This window comes from Chrysochloris asiatica, unplaced genomic scaffold (assembly GCF_000296735.1).
Source record: "Chrysochloris asiatica unplaced genomic scaffold, ChrAsi1.0 scaffold00014, whole genome shotgun sequence".
Taxonomy (NCBI): domain Eukaryota; kingdom Metazoa; phylum Chordata; class Mammalia; order Afrosoricida; family Chrysochloridae; genus Chrysochloris; species Chrysochloris asiatica.
Window position 1 is genome coordinate 13,348,554 of NW_006408532.1, and position 17,158 is coordinate 13,365,711.

At 49.0% G+C, this 17,158-nt stretch overlaps 1 protein-coding gene across 1 annotated transcript; it reads left to right on the forward strand.

Moving 5' to 3' along the window:
* The first annotated feature begins 336 nt into the window (after positions 1-336).
* On the forward strand, positions 337-15,889 carry GTF3C5 (general transcription factor IIIC, polypeptide 5, 63kDa). Its single transcript, XM_006834997.1, has 11 exons — positions 337-480; positions 2,487-2,706; positions 4,117-4,315; positions 9,596-9,791; positions 11,073-11,177; positions 12,222-12,336; positions 12,757-12,837; positions 13,034-13,116; positions 14,123-14,205; positions 14,620-14,762; positions 15,735-15,889. Exons 1-11 carry the CDS (start codon positions 337-339, stop codon positions 15,887-15,889), a joined length of 1,524 nt encoding a protein of 507 aa, XP_006835060.1.
* Positions 15,890-17,158: the final 1,269 nt, after the last annotated feature.

Consider the following 17,158-nt stretch of genomic DNA (forward strand, 5'->3'; position numbering starts at 1 on the left):
TTGATTTCAGGTTTTCATTGGCTAAAACTGAGAACTGGGATGTGCTATACAATTCTCCTTTGCTAGCTCCTGAGAGAGACAGGCCTTTGTCTCACCCTTTTGGCTAATCTTTATTTTAAACAAAAAGTTGAGGGCGTGGCTTTCGTTCTCCCGAATCCAAGAGGGTTCCTTTCGGGCGTCTGCTCTCATGAGGACTTCAATGATCGCTGAGCCCGCGGATTAAGGGAGTAGAGCATAGGTGGAGACCGGAACTATTACTTCGCGGAACCTTTAGGGCGAGGCTTCAGGGAGCGTGTTGAGGGACGATTTACGACTGGACTGGCCACACACGCAGGAATGGCGACGAAGGTTGCTCCTGGGGCTGCGGTTCCCCTGGAGTTACGGCGGGAGCGGCCCATGGTTTGCGTGGAGTACCCGGGCGTAGTGCGCAACGTGTCCAAGATGCTACCGACTCTGGGCGGCGAGGAAGGCGTCACCCGGGTAAGGAGCGAAGAGTCTAGAACAATGGAGAGGGACCCAGTCTCGGGAGTCTGGCTGGAGGGACGGGACTGCCGGGAAGTGTAGTTTCCTTGACAACGGGTAGCAAGGCGGGCGCTGGGCGGCCAGTGGGCAGTCGCTTTGCTTTTGAGATCCCCTGCAATGGACTGTTTTAAAATTTGGGAGCAGTGAGAAAAGGACGGTGGGAGGGGCTGGGGGTCTTTTCCATCTCATCACCAAATATGAACTGCATCCTCAGCATCCTTGCTATGAATGCCCTCCAGTCACGTAATAGGAAACAGGCATAGAGCGATTAAGAATTACTGACAGGATGAGAGGAGGATGGATTATATTACTAAGTGTTACGAGTAGTAATAGCTGACATCTGTGTGTCAGGTTTGGTTGTAGGAACGTTATTTATATTTGATCCTCATTAGAACTCTACCTGTTGTGGTGGTAGTGGTGGTTATGTGCCATGCAGTCGGTTCCGACTTGTAGGACCCTGTATAGGCTGCAAATCTTTACGGAACCAGAAAGTCTCATCTTTCTCCCTTGGAACTGCTGGTAATTTCGAACTGCTAACCTTGAGATTAACAGTGTATTCAAGATCAAGCTCCCTGAGTGTATTCAAGTAAACCGTGTGTGTGAAACTGATAGGAGCTTTTAGTTGGTTCATAAATGCTCTACATGTAACAAACCCTTAAATGCCTCCAATAGAGCCCCAGTCATTGGTCATTCATGGTTTTTTTAATATATATATATACAAATTTAACCGCTTCCATTACAGCTTTGACGGGACCCTTGGCTTTACTAACCCTAAGGGTGTCTGTACCAAACTGCAGTGTGAGCTCTTTGGGAAGGGACCTTGACATTCATTCATTCATGTCACTCATGTTCTTGAACACCACCCTTGTGCCTGGCCCACATCTAGGTCATTCCCACCCTACTGGGTCTCAGAGAAGAGGATTCCTGAGGACCCCTTGTAACCTTCATTCCTTCCCTAGGTGTTTCCTAAGACTTGGCCTTGTCCTGGGTGTTGGGGGGCCAGCAGGTAGATGACCTTGCTGCAACACACATTGTTGATAATTTCATATGCACACATCTAATGCTCATTTTGCCACTTTTACGTGGTGTGGCCCACACATTCACAATGTATTTTCCATGAATTTCTCTTTGTTTTAGTGCCTCCCATGAAGTATTGCCAGATAAGTTGTATAATGCCCCAATCTGACCAGGCACCTTAAAAGGAGGTCTCTACTTAACTGTTGTTGTTACTGTTATAAGTGCTGTTGAGTTGGTTCCAGCTTCTTGTTGTTAAGTGCTGTTGAGTCAGTTCTAACCCATTGTGGCCCTGTATGGGGTTTTCAAGGAGCGGCTGGTGAGTTTGAACCACCGACCTTGTGGTTCAAACTGACATTGCAGTCCAGCACATTAACCCACAGTGCCGTACCAAGACTCCTCCAACTCATAGCAATGCTATATATAGGGTTTCCAAGAAACAGCTGGTGGGTTTGAACTGCTAACCTTGTGGTATTTAGTCCAGTGCTGATCCCACAGTGCTATAGTAGGTGTCATTTCCAACTTTATAGTGCTCTGGTGGTGCTGTAGGATAAGCATTGGACTGCTAGCTTCAAGATCAGTGGTTCAAACCTACCACCCTCTCCACCGAAGAAAGATGGGGCTTTCTGTTCCCGTAAAGATTGACAGCTTCAGAAACCCAATAGAGAGTCATTGTGAGTTGAACTCAACTCAGTGACACTGGGTTTCATTTACAACCCCTCAGAAGAAAAGACTATCCTCATTTTTTTTTTTTTTTTGGACGAGATAAAAACTATGGTGTTTGGATTTGAAAAATGAGTTCTGAGGAATTAAGAACCCAAAATAAAACCCTGGCCTGCCCTGGATCACCTGCATTTTCATTAGGCTTGGGGTGAGAGAGGGAATAACTCCCAGCCATGCTGCTTATCTGCTCGCTGCTACATTCCTGTCTCCTTTGGCTCTCACCACAGATCTATGCAGATCCCACCAAGAGGCTAGAGCTATACTTCCGGCCCAAGGATCCCTACTGCCACCCTGTGTGTGCCAATCGCTTCAGTACCAGCAGCATGCTTCTCCGCATCAAGAAGAAGACAAGGAAGCGCGCTGTGGTGCCAGGGGCTGAGGCCTGCCCTGAGGTCAAGTTTGAGATGGAGATCCTTGGCATTATCTCTACCACTTACAAGTTTCAGGGTAACTGCAAAATCCAGTCTTGCCACATTGGTTTATTTTGGGGCCTCCTGTTCCAACATCTTGCAGGGTCTGAATGGGTCATCTCTGTGAGTGAAGCAGGCCAAGACTACCTGGGGGATGTGGGGTAGGGGCTTTGGAAAACCGCCGATCACAGACTCCTTCTAAGAGACAGCCTCCCTTCCCTCTGGACAGTTGCTCCCGAAGGGGACTGTGGACTCCTTGCTGCCCAGTCTTCCTATGTTCTTCAGAGAAGCTAGAAATCCAGGGTTCTGTGAGAAATCTCCAATTTTTAATAAAACCATAGTGTGAGACCAAATAGAACTGGTCCACAAACTTCCAGTTTTTGACCTCTTTTGGGTTCTTTATCTGGGTCTCAACTGGTCCTGCCCTCCCTTCAAGCCTTCCTGCATAACCTCAGTCCTGTGAGACCACATCTCCTTTGAATTTTTAGCAGACTGGATGTCTTGTGGGGTCCTCAGTTGACTTTGCTATCTCAGGGAACCCCATGAAGGAGGCAGGAAAGGTGGCAGAGTACGGGTCAGAAAGAGCAGAGGTTTGGGAGTTGTGCCCACCTAAGCTCTGTGCAGTTTCTTTGGGCAAGTCACTAGGTGTCCATGGCCTGGGTTTCTTTGTGTGGACAGGAGCGAGTAGTCCAGTTTTCATGAGGTCCTGCTGAAGCGTCATGGAGACCGCGCTATTGAGCGTACTTGGCAGATTATTAGTAGGAGGCCTTCGAGATGGCTGTAGCTACCCTGGCAGTTGTAAGACAGACTTGGAAGAGAATAAAGACATACGACATCAAATGTTGTGTGCCATCGAGTCATTTCCAACTCATAGTGACTCTAGGGTTTTAAAGACTGTAAATCTTTCCAAGGAGTAGCTGATGGGCTTGGATCATTGACTTAGTGGTTAGCATTCCAGTGCTTATCCTACAGAGCCCCTGTGCTCCCCAGCAAACTCATGTTGTTGTTAAGTGCCATCTAGTTGGTTCCAACTTACAGCAACCCAGTGTAGTGTTTCCAAGAAGTGACTGGTGAATTTGAACCACCAACCTTCTGGTTAGCAGTCCAGTTATCCCACAGCACCATATTGGGACTCGTGGAATATTTGTTGTTGTTATGTGCCGTGGAGTCAATTCTAACTCATAGCGACCCTGTACAGGGTTTCCGAGGCTGTACATCTTTACAGGAGCAGAAAGCCTCCCTAAAATAATATTTATTCAAGTGGCTTAGAAGTACTTTGAGCCAACTTTGCAAAAGCAATTCTGAAAGGTGTTGTTTCAGCTCCTGCCACTGTTGCCTCAGGAGACTCCTATACGCAGATCGTTGAGCACCTTCCTAAAGGGATGTGGGGGTTGGTGGTAGGCAGCTGCTGGTTCCTGGATGAGTGTCTGTCTGCCTTTCCTTCTAGGAATGTCCGACTTCCAGTACTTAGCCGTGCACACAGACACAGGCGTCAGGCACATGTCAATGTACGACAAACTGCTCATGCACAAGCCCGAGAAGGAAGATTTCTTTAACCAGGAGCTGCCGCTCTACATCCCCCCACCCATCTTCTCACGGCTGGACACCCCAGTGGATTACTTCTATCGACCAGATATACAGCACCGGTAAGACTTCTGGGTTCAGAGCCAGGGGCTTGGGTCTGAGGCTCAACTCTTTTGAGATCTCTCAAACATGCCACTTAGCCTTCCTCAGCCTTAGTTGCACTGTCTTGAAAGTGGGATAATGATAGTGCTTGCCAAACAGAGGCATTAGGATTAAATAAAGCACGTGGAGCTCTCAGTTCAAGGCCAGGTACAGAGAAAGTCTTCAGTAAGTGGTATGGTCATGATTATGAACTTGGCTTCATGCCAGCGGGTCCTTAAAGTGCAGAGAATGTAGGACTTGACGGTTCCCACTGAGAAACAGCCTTTTTGACTTAGTCTCTGGTCATTGGTGACCAGTCATGCTCTGGACCTTGCTGTTAGCAGCATCAGTGCCGTAGTGTCTTAGGGCTGCTACAACAAATGCCACCGAGTAAAATGCTGGCTTTAAAGAACAGCAGTTGATTGTCTCAACTCCAGAGGCTACAAGTTTAAATCAGGATACTGGCCATGTTGATTCCTTCAACTTCTCTGAGAGAGGAATTGTTCTTTGTCTCTCTCCTAGTTTAAAGTGGCTACTGGCAGGCCTTGGTTTATAGATAGATGTTTCTTCACAGGCTCTGTGTCTCTTTGTGTCTGTTTCTTCTTTTATAAGACATTACTCTGTTGAGATTAGGACCTACCTTGTTACTGTTGTCTTATTCCATCAAGTTGATTCCAACTCACAGTGACCCCACATGTTGCAGAGTAAAACTGCTTATAGGGTTTTCTTGGCTGTAATCTTTAAGTAAGCAGATCACCAAGTCTCATCCTACTCCCGCTTAAAAAAAAAACTGTGTCCAAATTAGGTAATGTTTGTAGGTATCTGGGTTAGGACTTTAATATACCTTTTAGAGGTACCCCATTCAATCCTAATAAGTGTTTCTTGCAACTGTTCCCTTTCTGTGGTAGGAATTCCATGCCACGTGACCCCACAGCATGCATCCTTGAACCCCAGCCTGTTTCTCCATCCTCTGCCTCCTCATGGCCTCACTGCCTGCCCCTTTCAGAGATTGCAGTTGATTGGGAAAGGGTGTTTTGAAGATGACCCCTAGGTGGTGATCTTGGTTGTTCATATATCCTAGTCCATCTCCCCCCATCCCTGCCCCAGCCTTCCATGCACATATTCCTCTCAGTGCCACATGCAAGCATGTGGTTTATTGAAATTAAATAAGTGGTTTAATTTAGACAATCGAAATAATTAGAGACCCCAGGAGTTATTAGGAAAACTGGACTGGAAATTGTCAAATGTTGGTTTTTCATTGGAGACCAGCCACGTGTTGACATGAGGGAATATAAAAGCCAAGGCTGAATACTGTTAAAAAATAGGAAGAAAGTAGTTTGAATATACTCAACTGGGTTTAATAGCACCCACCAGCTCCACTGCCAAGGATTGCCCATTCCCACAGGAGAAGCACTGCATGCGTATTTTATCTCCAGGTGGACAGAGATTCCACATGCTTCTTTTTCGTCCATTTACGAATGGGGAAACACACTTGGGGAAAGAGCTTGCCCGGTCACACGAGCCAGCACCTAAACCCAAGTCATTCTCCCTCCACAGAGGCCTGCTTGTTGCCAGAGTGCTCCGCTTTCCTGAATTTTTTTTTTTTTTTGCTTTTCTCAAATTACAAGAGACAGAATTAGAAAACTTCACAAGTTTTAACAGCAGCTTGATAATGGCGTTTCTTTGAGATGTTTACAGAAAAAAGCAGGATTTGTTTATGATACGGTGTTTGTACAACATCAAAATCACATGACGTCCTTTTGCACTGAACGTGTTACGTGTTTTAAGCAATGTGTGACTATAGTAAAAACAGATAAGCCGAAGGAAAGGGGAATTTGAGGAAATGACCCATAGGTGGTGATCTTTGTTAAATAATTTTTCCGTAGTATGTTTTAAGCTTCTGAATTTACAATGACTTAGTTACATTGCCTGCTAACTTGGGCACCTGTGGGTCATCTCCCTGGCAACTGGCTGGGGGTGGCCAGTGGCCCTGTGTCCTGCCTGGTGCCTCCAGAGACAGCAGCTGGTAACGTGGATGGAAATGATGAGGCGTGTCAGGAGCCAGCGTGAGGGTATCTCCAGTGTCGTCGTCCCCCCAGAGAGTGACTTAGAAGTGTCATCACTGGGGACTTACCATGTACTTACCATGGTGTGTGGAGTCAGACAGGCTCTCTCCTGGAAGAGCTGCCACACATTTGTAGAGCAACTTGGCAAAATCTGTTATGTTCCAGTTCTTTCTGTTGGCCAGCCAACCCCATGTGGAGTCTCACCTTAGTGCTAAGGATGGTTTCAGGACTGCTTGTTGTAGCTAGCTATTGGCTGTAGCTTGATGTGGTGGGAGGGACCAGCGTACTGGTGCCACCACAACGCCACCCTGTGGTGAACTGCCTGACTTCTCCACACCAATTTCCCTATCTGTGAAGGCACGAATAATAGTACCTACTCCCCTGAGTTGTTTGGAGGGGTAAATGACGTAACAGAACCCTGGTGTACAATGGTTAAGTGCTCAGCTGCTAACCAAAAGGTCAGTGGTTCAGACCCACCAGCCCTTCTGAGGGAGGAAATATATGGCCATTGGTTTCCATAAAGATTACAACCTAGAAAGCCTAAGGGGCAGTTCTGTGTCCTGTAGAGTCTCTGAGTAAGAATCAGTTTGACAGCACACAGCAGCAAGTGACTTAAGCTTTTTAAAGTACTTAAAACAATGGCAGTACTATTATCATAGCAAACAAATTAAGCAGTATTCCTTCCTATCATCCAATACCCAGTCCTGTTTTCTCCAGTTACCTCAAAAATGACTCCGGAGCCAGATAAGGGCTGCATGTCACTTTTAATTGGTGTCTCTTAGGTCTGGTTACTCTATAGCATTCCCTCCCATTGCCCCTTTTCTGATTACAAGAGTGTATTGGTAGGAAAAAATCAAAACATCACAGAAAGATAAAACATAAAAGCAAGAAGTCATACCACCTTCTTAAAACAATATGATGCAGACCGTTTTTTGTGTTTATTATACTAGTTGCCAGGGTTCTAAGTGTGGTGGGGGATAAACCCACTGCTGTTGAATCAATTCTGACTCATAATGACCCTCTAGGACAGTAGTTCTAAGACTAAATCTTTTGGGGACCAGACAACGTCATCTTTTTCCCATAGAGCAGCTGGTTTGAAATGCTGACCCTGTAGTTAACAGCCCAGTGCTTAACCCACTGCACCATCAGGGGGAATGTTTTGTTTGTTTTAAATTCTGTATTTCTGAAATGCTTTGCTCCTGCCTTATAGTCAGAAGCAAACAAAAACATATAGAATCAAACACCCTTGTGCACAGCAGAGTCAGAGTCACTTCTCTGGCCTTTGAGGGCCACCAGCAGCGTCTGAGGTGGTGGTGAGATAGGGAGGCCGGGCACCCTTGGACCCACAGGCCCTTTCCCCTCCCCAGGGCGGTTATCGGTTTTCCAGTGCATGGAAAGAGTCTGCCTTTTCTCCCAGGACTACTATCATGTTTTCTGCTGTGCTGACCTTCCTGGGTACGCAAGAGCTGGCCAGGTCAGGTCTGGCCACTGTCTTGCTAGACGACCCCTGGCCCAACTTGAGCTCCTTACAAGGCAGATGGGCCTACGAGAGACTGGGAGACCCCTGTTCTTCCTGGTAGTCCAACCCTTCCTGCTCCATAGGTGAGCCCTCTGAGGTAGCCCCACTGACTTTGCTGCCAGCCCTTGTCACCCACCAGCAGCTCTCCAAATACTTAGTTCACCAAGATGTCCAAAGCCAGGAGCCACTGCATGAGGTGAGGAGGCAGCAAAGCCTCCTGCAATGCCTGGCACAGGCTGGCCCCTACCCCACCTTCCCACAGACAGGCTGTATGGCTCTAGAAGTGAGCCACCCTGGGCTTTCCTTCTTAGGGGTGTCTGGGATTTGGGGCAGGTGTTCTTGAAAACAGGATCTGTCCAAGATGTTGTCTAACAGATGTATACAAAAACAAAGGCACGGACTTTTGAATTTTATTTTCCAGTGTGAAAATGTCTTGGTTATTCTTTCTAAATACGAAGGTGTAAAAATTAAGGCAAAATGGAAAGAAATAAAAAGGTAATGATCACCTGAATTAAATTGTCTAATGCCCAGGGTATGCTGGCATACTTGAAAATGTACTTTGAAATAATTTTGCTGGCTCAGGGCTACTGAAAGTTGATGATGTTTTTATGGGTTCTTCATACTTTCCTCTCTGCTTTTTTATAAGCTTGACATTTCTGGGCAGTTTGGGACACATCCTCCCAGTTGTGTTTTATGCTAACACAGAGATGCCAGGATGCTTGGTTCTAGAGCCCTTGCTTTTAACTCTGTGCTGGATGATAACTACTGGACACCACCCTTTACTCATTCACCATCTGTTGTCAAGATGATTCCAAGGCAAAGACTCATGTTCTGTGTTGGGAAGGCAGTTGAGAATGTGGCTTCTACAGCCAGGCTTTCTGGGTTACAAGCATTTAATTTTTAAGCAAGCTGCTTAATCCCCGTAGCCTTAGTTACTTCATCAGAACATGGTTTTCTGTCTTTGTAGGATTGTTTAGAGGCTAAAATACACAAACATAAAAGTAGATGTCAGGCCAGAAATGGAGAGAGAGAGAGACGATGGCATGGAGAGATGGAACGGCTGGGGACTTTAAACCCAGAGAGAGAGAGGGGCTGTGTGCTGACAACCAGGGGGCAGGCTTGCAGGGTATACCCTTTGGTTGGTTGATGATGCATGGAGGGGATTGTAACCATGGCCATGAAACGATATAGGCAATGAAAGGATGAATGTAAAACTAATGTTCTCCCATGTAAACTGTCACATAATTCACAATAAAACAGAAAAAAACAAACAGAAAAAGTCAATGTCAGTAAGCTTAGCTGTTGTTATCATTGTCCTTTTAAGGACAAGTCATGTTCTGTTGGGTGACTGTGCCTTCATTGATTTTGCCGTTCCCCCACCGGTGGACAGTAGATTATGGAGGGTATTGCATGTGGCTTGGTGCAGTTAGGGGACTGGCGGCTTCATACAGGGTACCCTTCCACAGCCCTCCTCTCAGGAAGGCAGATCCTCCAGCTCAGCCAGATCCAGTGGGACCTTCTGGCTTTGTCCAACTTCCGAGCTGCAGGTCCCAGTTGCTGCCTTGCGTCCTCTCCCCTGGGAACAAGACTCTTCCCTTCAGTAGCTATTGCTAAGAGACCTACCCTGAACCAGGTTCCCAGGAAAGCGGCTCATAGCTGCCTCTCTATGCCCTTAGGGAAGGCTACAGCAACCCCACCGTCTCAAGTGAGAACTTGATTGGCCTGAGCAGGGCCCGGCGTCCCCACAATGCCATCTTTGTCAACTTTGAGGAGGACGAGATACCCATAAAGCCTCTGGAGGCTGCAATTCAGACATGGAAGAGAATCTGCACCAATCCCATAGACAGAAAAGTGGAGGAAGAGCTGAGGAAGGTGAGCCCCACCCCACCTGCCTCTCTAGTTACCCCCTTGTATTTACCCTCCTGTCCCAGTCCCCTTCACTTCAGGTTTGGCCAGGTTTGTCTTTTTTCCTCTTTCCCATTGGTTCTTTATAGAGGGGATTTTTTACTTCCAGATACCGTGTCTAAAAACCATGCTTGGATAAGCCCTGAAGTTCCCAAGGCTGAAGATCCTTCTTCACCAGTCTTTTTGGTGGTGGTTATGTGCTATAGATACTGACCCTGTACAGGGTTTCCAGGGCTGTACGTCTTTACAGGAGCAGAAAGCCTCGTCTTTCTCCTGCAGAACAGCTGGTAGTTTCAAACTGCTGACCTTGGGGTTTGCGGCCCAATTCGTAACCACTACGCTACCAGAGCTCCTTGGGGTGGTTTAAAAAAAAAAAAAAAGGATGCATTGCACGGATCTCCAGATCCATTCGCTTACTCCACCAAGCCAGATCGAGCACTCTTGTGTGCTTTCATCCTATGAGAGCTCTGTCATCAAGTCCCAGCCAGGACACAACACAGGGCCCTCTCTGGGCCTGTAGGCTCTGTGGGTACCAGGGCTGGGACTTCTGACTACATGAACAGCCAAGTTCACAGTGACACCAACTCACTGGCCAACTGAGGCTCAGGACTCTTCCCTTGTTGAAATCATGCACTGTTCCTTAAAGAGACTGGCTTAATTTCAGTAACTCCCCACAAAAAGAAGAAAGAAGTGGAGCAGGGGGAGCCACTCTACTCAGCAACCTCTGGACACAATCCAAACCCCTAAGCATGGCCTACAAGGCCCTTTCTGCCTTCTATATTCCTGCCACACTAGGCTTTTGCAGGCCTCCCTGAGCCAGGCCTTGGAAGTCCCAACTCATCACCGACCTTCTAACTGGGGCTCCTCCGGGTTCCCAAAGCTCCAACCCTTTTCTCTCAGCCTTGTTCTGGGGTCTGTGGTCATCTGCTCCCCTGCTGCACTGGGATCTGCCTAAGGATGGGCTGTGTCCCTGGGTCATTTCAGGAACCCCAGGTTCCACAGCCCCACTTGGTAGGCACTGGGATTTCAGTCCAAATTTGTCCATGGAGCACTGAGGGTGTGGGGGCAGCAGTCTTAGGAGGCTTGTTCTGCAGAAGTCTGGGTGTCAGGCTCTTGCCCCAGCTCTCTGGACTTGCCCACTGGGGGCTCAGTCCTCCTAACAGGAGGAAGAATGGAGTTTGTGACAAGCAGGTGGGTGGGAAGCTGCTTGTATTCACCTCAGCCTCTGCCCTTGACCACCCTCCTCAGCTGTTTGAACTGCGTCCCATCTGGTCCCGTAGTGCTGTCAAGGCCAACATCAGCGTCCACCCTGACAAGCTCAAGGTCTTGCTGCCCTTCATGGCCTATTATATGGTGAGTATTGGCTGGCCTGCCTGCTTCTTCCCTTAGTTTCCACCAACATTGTTCTTGATCCCTGAGATGATGTGTGAGAGCCACCCCAAGAGAAGGCATTTCCTGTCCTGACAGCTATGCGGTGGCTTTTTAAAGGCATTTAGGAAGGACTTAAGGACCCTGTGTAAAAAGTTCCCGGGAGCTTGCACAACCGTCTTAGTAGCATATCTGGACCATTTTAGTGTCCCCCTAACTTTGAAGTGAAGAGATTACACATTTTTAAATGCCTTTGTACAGAGAACTTCCTAAGGACCAGGCAAGAGTTGGACAGTAAGCCTGTATGTATAGAATACCCTTTATTCCTTTCTGGGATATGAGACACTGTACCAGTGTCCTGCAGCTTGCCAAGGTCCTAGGGTCACATCGGGATCCCAGCCCACCTGTCTGCAGACCTTGGACCCCTGGGCCAGTGCCACACTGCCTCAGCTACATTGAGTGGGTTCAGTCAATCCAGGGGGACAAGTAGTGGGGATGTCATTACCAAAAGTGCCCGTAGGAAAGGGAGCCTGCCTGGAACACTCAGAAAGGCCAGTGTAAGATGTGTCCATGAGAACCAGTGACAGCGAGGGGAAAGGGTCATCCCGTTAGAAATCCCTCTTGTCCTCTGGGACTCCAGATTCCCAAGAGCCAGCTCTGTCTTTGCATTGACTTTAAACATAAGTTCAGTGCTGAACACAGTCCATTGTTAGTCCTTATTAAGCACTTACTATGTGCCAGGTGCTGTGGTAAAGACTCCATGGGTATGGTCTCCCTTAATCCTCACAACAGAAGAAAGGGTGCTAGATCATCTCCATTCAGTAGGAAAACCAAGTCTGTCCTGGGTGCCAGAGCCTGCACATGGCAGGGTTGGGTGTGATTCCACAGTCATAGTCTCAAGTGTTTGGGGTGCTCACCCTCACTGTCGAGCTTTGCTCCCCCTACCTCCAGTCATCAAGGGGACTTGGTGAACATTCACCAGAGACACCTTAAGACTCGTGAACTTGGCCTCACTTTGTCGGTCTCCAGATAACAGGTCCCTGGAGAAGCCTGTGGATTCGATACGGGTATGACCCCCGGAAAAACCCAGAAGCCAAGATCTATCAAGTTCTTGATTTCCGAATTCGTTGTGGAATGAAATATGGTAAAATTTACTAACTTTGGCTTTGTATCTTCCACTCTTTTCATCTTTCTGTCTATAGCACTCTCTTGCAATATGGATGTGTAGATTCATACAGAGAACATTTTTTTTTAAAGTTTTCTTCTCATGGTGAGACTGTTGGGTACAGGATAGGTCGAAATTAAGATCCGAGTTCCACGCCACTGAGCCTGAGTCATTCATGCGTGGATTCAGACATCGTTCTGGCTCATGCAATATGTGCCAGGCATCCCTTCAATGCCAGCACCCTGGGGTTACAGTGAGCCAGTGCACAAGGAGCGTGAGCACATAGCCCTGTGTGGTTAAGTGCCACAAAAGATCAGCTACTGTGATTCTTTATCCCTCCTCTAATGTGTGCCAGAACAGGACTCTGCCCCCACCTTCACTTCATTCTCTGGTCTGCAGGTTATACCCCCAGCGACATGCCTGTGAAGACAAAACGCAGCGCTTACAACTACAGCCTCCCCATCACTGTCAAAAAGACAAGTAAGTAGCTCCCACTCATGTGGAAAAAGGTCTCCCTGCAGAGAGAAGGGTTTGCCTTTATGCTCACACTGAGGAAGATGGGCATCTGGACAGCTTTTTCACAGAGGAGAGGATCAGGGTGGCACCGGGCAGAGGCTTAGGAGAAAACCCCACCCACCTATACTGCATCTCAGAACATTGCCTTGTGTTCTCACAGCCAGCCAGCTCAGCATGCAGGACCTGGGCCCGTCAGGAATCGCCAATGCCCGGAAATCAACCTCCAACAAGTACAAGCTCAAGGTGAGCCCCCTGAAACCCAGCAGAGAGCCGCTGGGGGTGCTCGCACAGGGCACCCAACTATGTTGCTGGCCCTTGGTATACTTGGGCCTCAGTGAAGTATGTGCCTGCCCTGGGAAGGTGGAACTCAGGTGTCTCACAAGCACAAAGCTGAACAAGACTGTCTGGCCCCAGGTGTGGGCACTTTGATGAAGCTGCGCCCAGGCCTGCTCTCGTAGCTCACTTTTCACTCATCATCACCTTAGGAAGTGGCAGTTGCCAGAGGCCTTTCCCACGCTGAGGCTTCTGGGAGCTGCTCCTCAGTCCTATAGGGAGGTGGGGCAGGGTGCGTCCCCTCCCTGGAATCACCTGCTGATACACTGGGTAGTACAGAATGTACGGGCGACAGAGCTGGAGTGGACACAGCCATGCCCAGTGCCATCTGTGGCAGGTGGGCCCAGACCCTGTATCTGTCCCTCACGTTCCCCAGTGCTTGTTCTTCTCTAGGAGGGACATCAGGTCATCGCCTGAGTGACCTTCCTTCTCAAGAATTCTCTAATCTTGGCAGTTATCCCTGCCTGAAGAACTACCTGCCTGGGAAGGGAAAACCAAAAACAGCTACTCCTTAAACTCGACTTTCCTCCCAGAGAGAAATGTCAAAGCAGCTCGCAGGGATACACCAGCTGTCCAGGTAGACGTCAGCAAGAAATCAAAGGGCAGATTCCAGGAAGACGCAGAAAGGTGCACCCAGCATGAGGTCCATCCTGCACTCCATGCCATAGCACACAGTCTGCCTCATAACTGTTCTCCTGGCTCATGGTGACCCTGGGTGCCTGACTGCTGCTTTGTCTATCCCTCCCAGAGCTTGTCTCCACTGTCCTCAGTCTGTGATGGAGGCCTACCAGGTCCTGAGAACCTGCCTGCTCCTTGGAGAGGCCCTGTAGGAGCCTGTAGTGTGGTGACCTACAACACTGGCTGCCCCTAAAGAAAAGCTCCCACTAACTTCTCTTCTATCTCCTCCTTTTCCCAGGATTCAGTCTACATCTTCCGGGAGGGGGCCCTGCCGCCTTACCGACAGATGTTCTATCAGTTCTGCGATTTGAATGTGGAAGAGTATGTACATTAGGGGCCCTGGGACAGACACCAGGTGGGGACGAGGGACTGGGCTCAGTGCTTAAGAACTCACCCAGGGTGAGTCCTAAAGAGAACTTATCCATAGATGGGGACCTTAGATCCCAGTCTAATTTCCCATGTTAGTGGAAGATTCTAAATCAGAATCTCAGAAACAACTTTTAATCCAGTTGTTGTTAGTGGTGTTTGAAAGGTTAGGTTGGTGGGGAGAGGGAACCCACAGAGATTAGCGACCCAGCTGGAGTTCCCTAGTAGATGTTCACTATCATCTCGGCCATTTCTGTAGACTGCACTCTAAGGGCTGTTTTCCTAAACCCAGCACGACCTCAACAAGACCCTTCAGCTGGCACTCTCCCCCCAGGAGTTTTAGATTCCGCCCCTCCTCTCATCCCCCAGGTTGCAGAAGATTATTCACCGCAATGATGGTGCAGAGAGCGTGTGCACGGAGCGGGACGGCTGGTGTCTCCCCAAGACCAGTGACGACCTGAGGAACGCCATGTCAGCCATGATCCGGCAGGCCCTCCGCTCCAAGAGGCCTGGTGAGAGTGGCTTCCTTAGGGTGAAGGGAGCCCCAAATATCTGGGGACCCTGGGCCTTGGACCCACTCTGGAGACAGAGCAAGGGGCCACAATAGACCTCTTCCCTGGAAGTTGCCCTTGAGTGGGAGGGAGGCTATGTGAGCTTGTGTCCTCTCGGGCTACCTAGGAGACTATGATGTAGAGTCATGGTACTTAGAGCTGACCCAGAGGGCAGAAGCAGGCCTGGGGCTGCAGTCCAGGCTTCCCTCTTGAGCCCTGGTGCCCTCCTGACGCTCCACACGTGTGTGGACATGTTCTTGCACTAGGGGCCAGTAGGAGCCCATTGTCCCTGTTGCCCTGTCATCTTGCGTTGCTTAACTCAGCTCCTTCCCTGGCACCACGCAGTATGAAGCATGGGGAAGTGAGAAAGGGAAGTGAGCAGTTTCTTATTGGGGTTGCTGCTGCTGCTAAGCGCTTTCAAGTCAATTCTGACTCAGTGACCCTGTATAGGGTTTCCGAGGAGCCACTGGTGGGTTTGAACTGCCGACCTTGTGATTTGCAGTCCAATGCTGGTCCTACAGCACCACACCAGGGAGTTCCAAAGTTAGCACACAAGCCCACAGGTCTGAGAGCCAGGGGTTCTTAGCCTTGTTGGGCCACAGCCCTCTATGAGAATCTAACCAAGGCTGTGAGCCCTCTCTCAGAAAAATGCACCCACACATAATGGTGTGTATGCTCTTAGAGGCCTGTGGATACCCTGACACCCATTTACGGCTCTTCAGGGGCATGGTTTTCAAGTCTGTCTGCTTCAGAATCCCCTGGAGTGCTTGTGAACTTGTGCCAAGCTCTACCCCATACTTCCTGAAACAGTTTCTCCAGAGACCTGTCATTTACACAGGCTCCCAGGAGCCTTGGGAGCATGCTCTGGGCACCAGAGGTCACTCAGGGAGCCCTACACTAGGACCCACACAGCCTATTCCCTTCTGGCCCCAGCTCTCTTCTCCAGCCCGAGCAAGACGGATGAAGAGAAGGAGCAGTTGGCATATGAGTATGCAGAAGACGAGGAGGAAGATGAAGAGGAGGAGGAATTCAAGCCTTCAGATGGGAGTGAGAATGAGATGGAGACAGAGATCCTGGACTACGTGTGATAAGCTCTGGTCCTGTCTGGGACCTGACCCTGATGCTTGTGTCCTGGCTCAGCGCATCCCTGAGTAACCCAATGTCCAGCTAACTGAACTGATACCCATCACATTTCTCTCTGAGACCAGCAAGAGTTGGAGGTGGAGATGGTACAACTAAGGGAGGGGCCAGTCTTGGCTTGGCCTTTGTGACTAGGAACTTAGTCCATGGTTATAGATGGCCAAAGACTGCCTTTGATGAATCCAAACCATCTGGGTAGTGTTGGCAAGGGCCAGACCCAGCTGGAATTGGTCTTTATTAAATATGTTTTTCTGCGAGTCTATGTCTCAGTGGGGAATGGTGTAGCAAAAGGAGTTTCCTCTTACCTTGGGGCTCAGCGATCATTTGCTGATTCAGTGGCCTCATGCTGGGTGGTGCTGGGACCATCCACCAGGTGGGTAGGGTGAGAGTTGCCAAAAGCATCCCAGATTGCAGCCCCACAGAGTCCTGCAGCCCTCTGCTTACCCTGTATTCCTTCAAGTGGATGAGTTCCTCAGAGGCTCACTGTGAAAGTGTCTCACGGTTCCACCATTGGGGATAAGCCTGCCCTGACTAGAAACCGCAACCTTTCGTAGCAGAGCACCTGAACCAGAGATGGAATCTTCACCACCCACACAACCCCCACTTTGCCCAGCTTACTGGGACACTTGACTATGACCATTATACCCCTTCAGTTGCTGAGGGTAAAAGGAAGTCACGTTGATTCCAAAGTCAAATGCTTCTGGTAAGTTCCCATTGTGCTGACTGGTGCCCCCTGGAAGCTCCCTCCCACAGTAAGTTCAGGACCCTCCACAATTTACCTACTACTCAGCCTGAAGGGGCAAACTAGTCCGCTGAGGGCACCATGCTCTAGGGAGAAGAGTCAGCCATCTCTAGAAGCAGCTCCTCCCCAAAGGCACACTGGGCTCTGGACCCCATTGGGCTTCCTTCTCTCCTCACCTTTCAGGGGGTTTTCCCTCCAGAGCCTTTGGTGTTGTGTCTGTGGGTCTCAGTTGGGACTTAGCCCACTTCTGAGCCATACTATTTCATCAACTGCATTCTCCATCTTCCCAGAAGTCTTCTTGGTCTCTGGGCCAATATGAGAAAGGTGGGCCTGGGGTGCTGCAAAAATACAAAGCACCAGCCATCCCTTCTACAGTCCTACCTCTCCTCTGGATTTAATAATCTGGCCTAATGGCCACACAGAATACAGACACCAGAACGAAAGTTCAGGGAGTTTATTAGGGAAGCTAACATTA

Coding starts and splice junctions, on each gene's coding strand:
- GTF3C5 (XM_006834997.1), top strand. CDS start 337: ATGGCGACGAAGGTTGCTCCTGGGGCTGCGGTTCCCCTGGAGTTACGG. Junction 11,178..12,221: donor CCTTCATGGCCTATTATATG/GTGAGTATTGGC, acceptor GTCGGTCTCCAG/ATAACAGGTCCCTGGAGAAG. Junction 12,838..13,033: donor CATCACTGTCAAAAAGACAA/GTAAGTAGCTCC, acceptor GTGTTCTCACAG/CCAGCCAGCTCAGCATGCAG.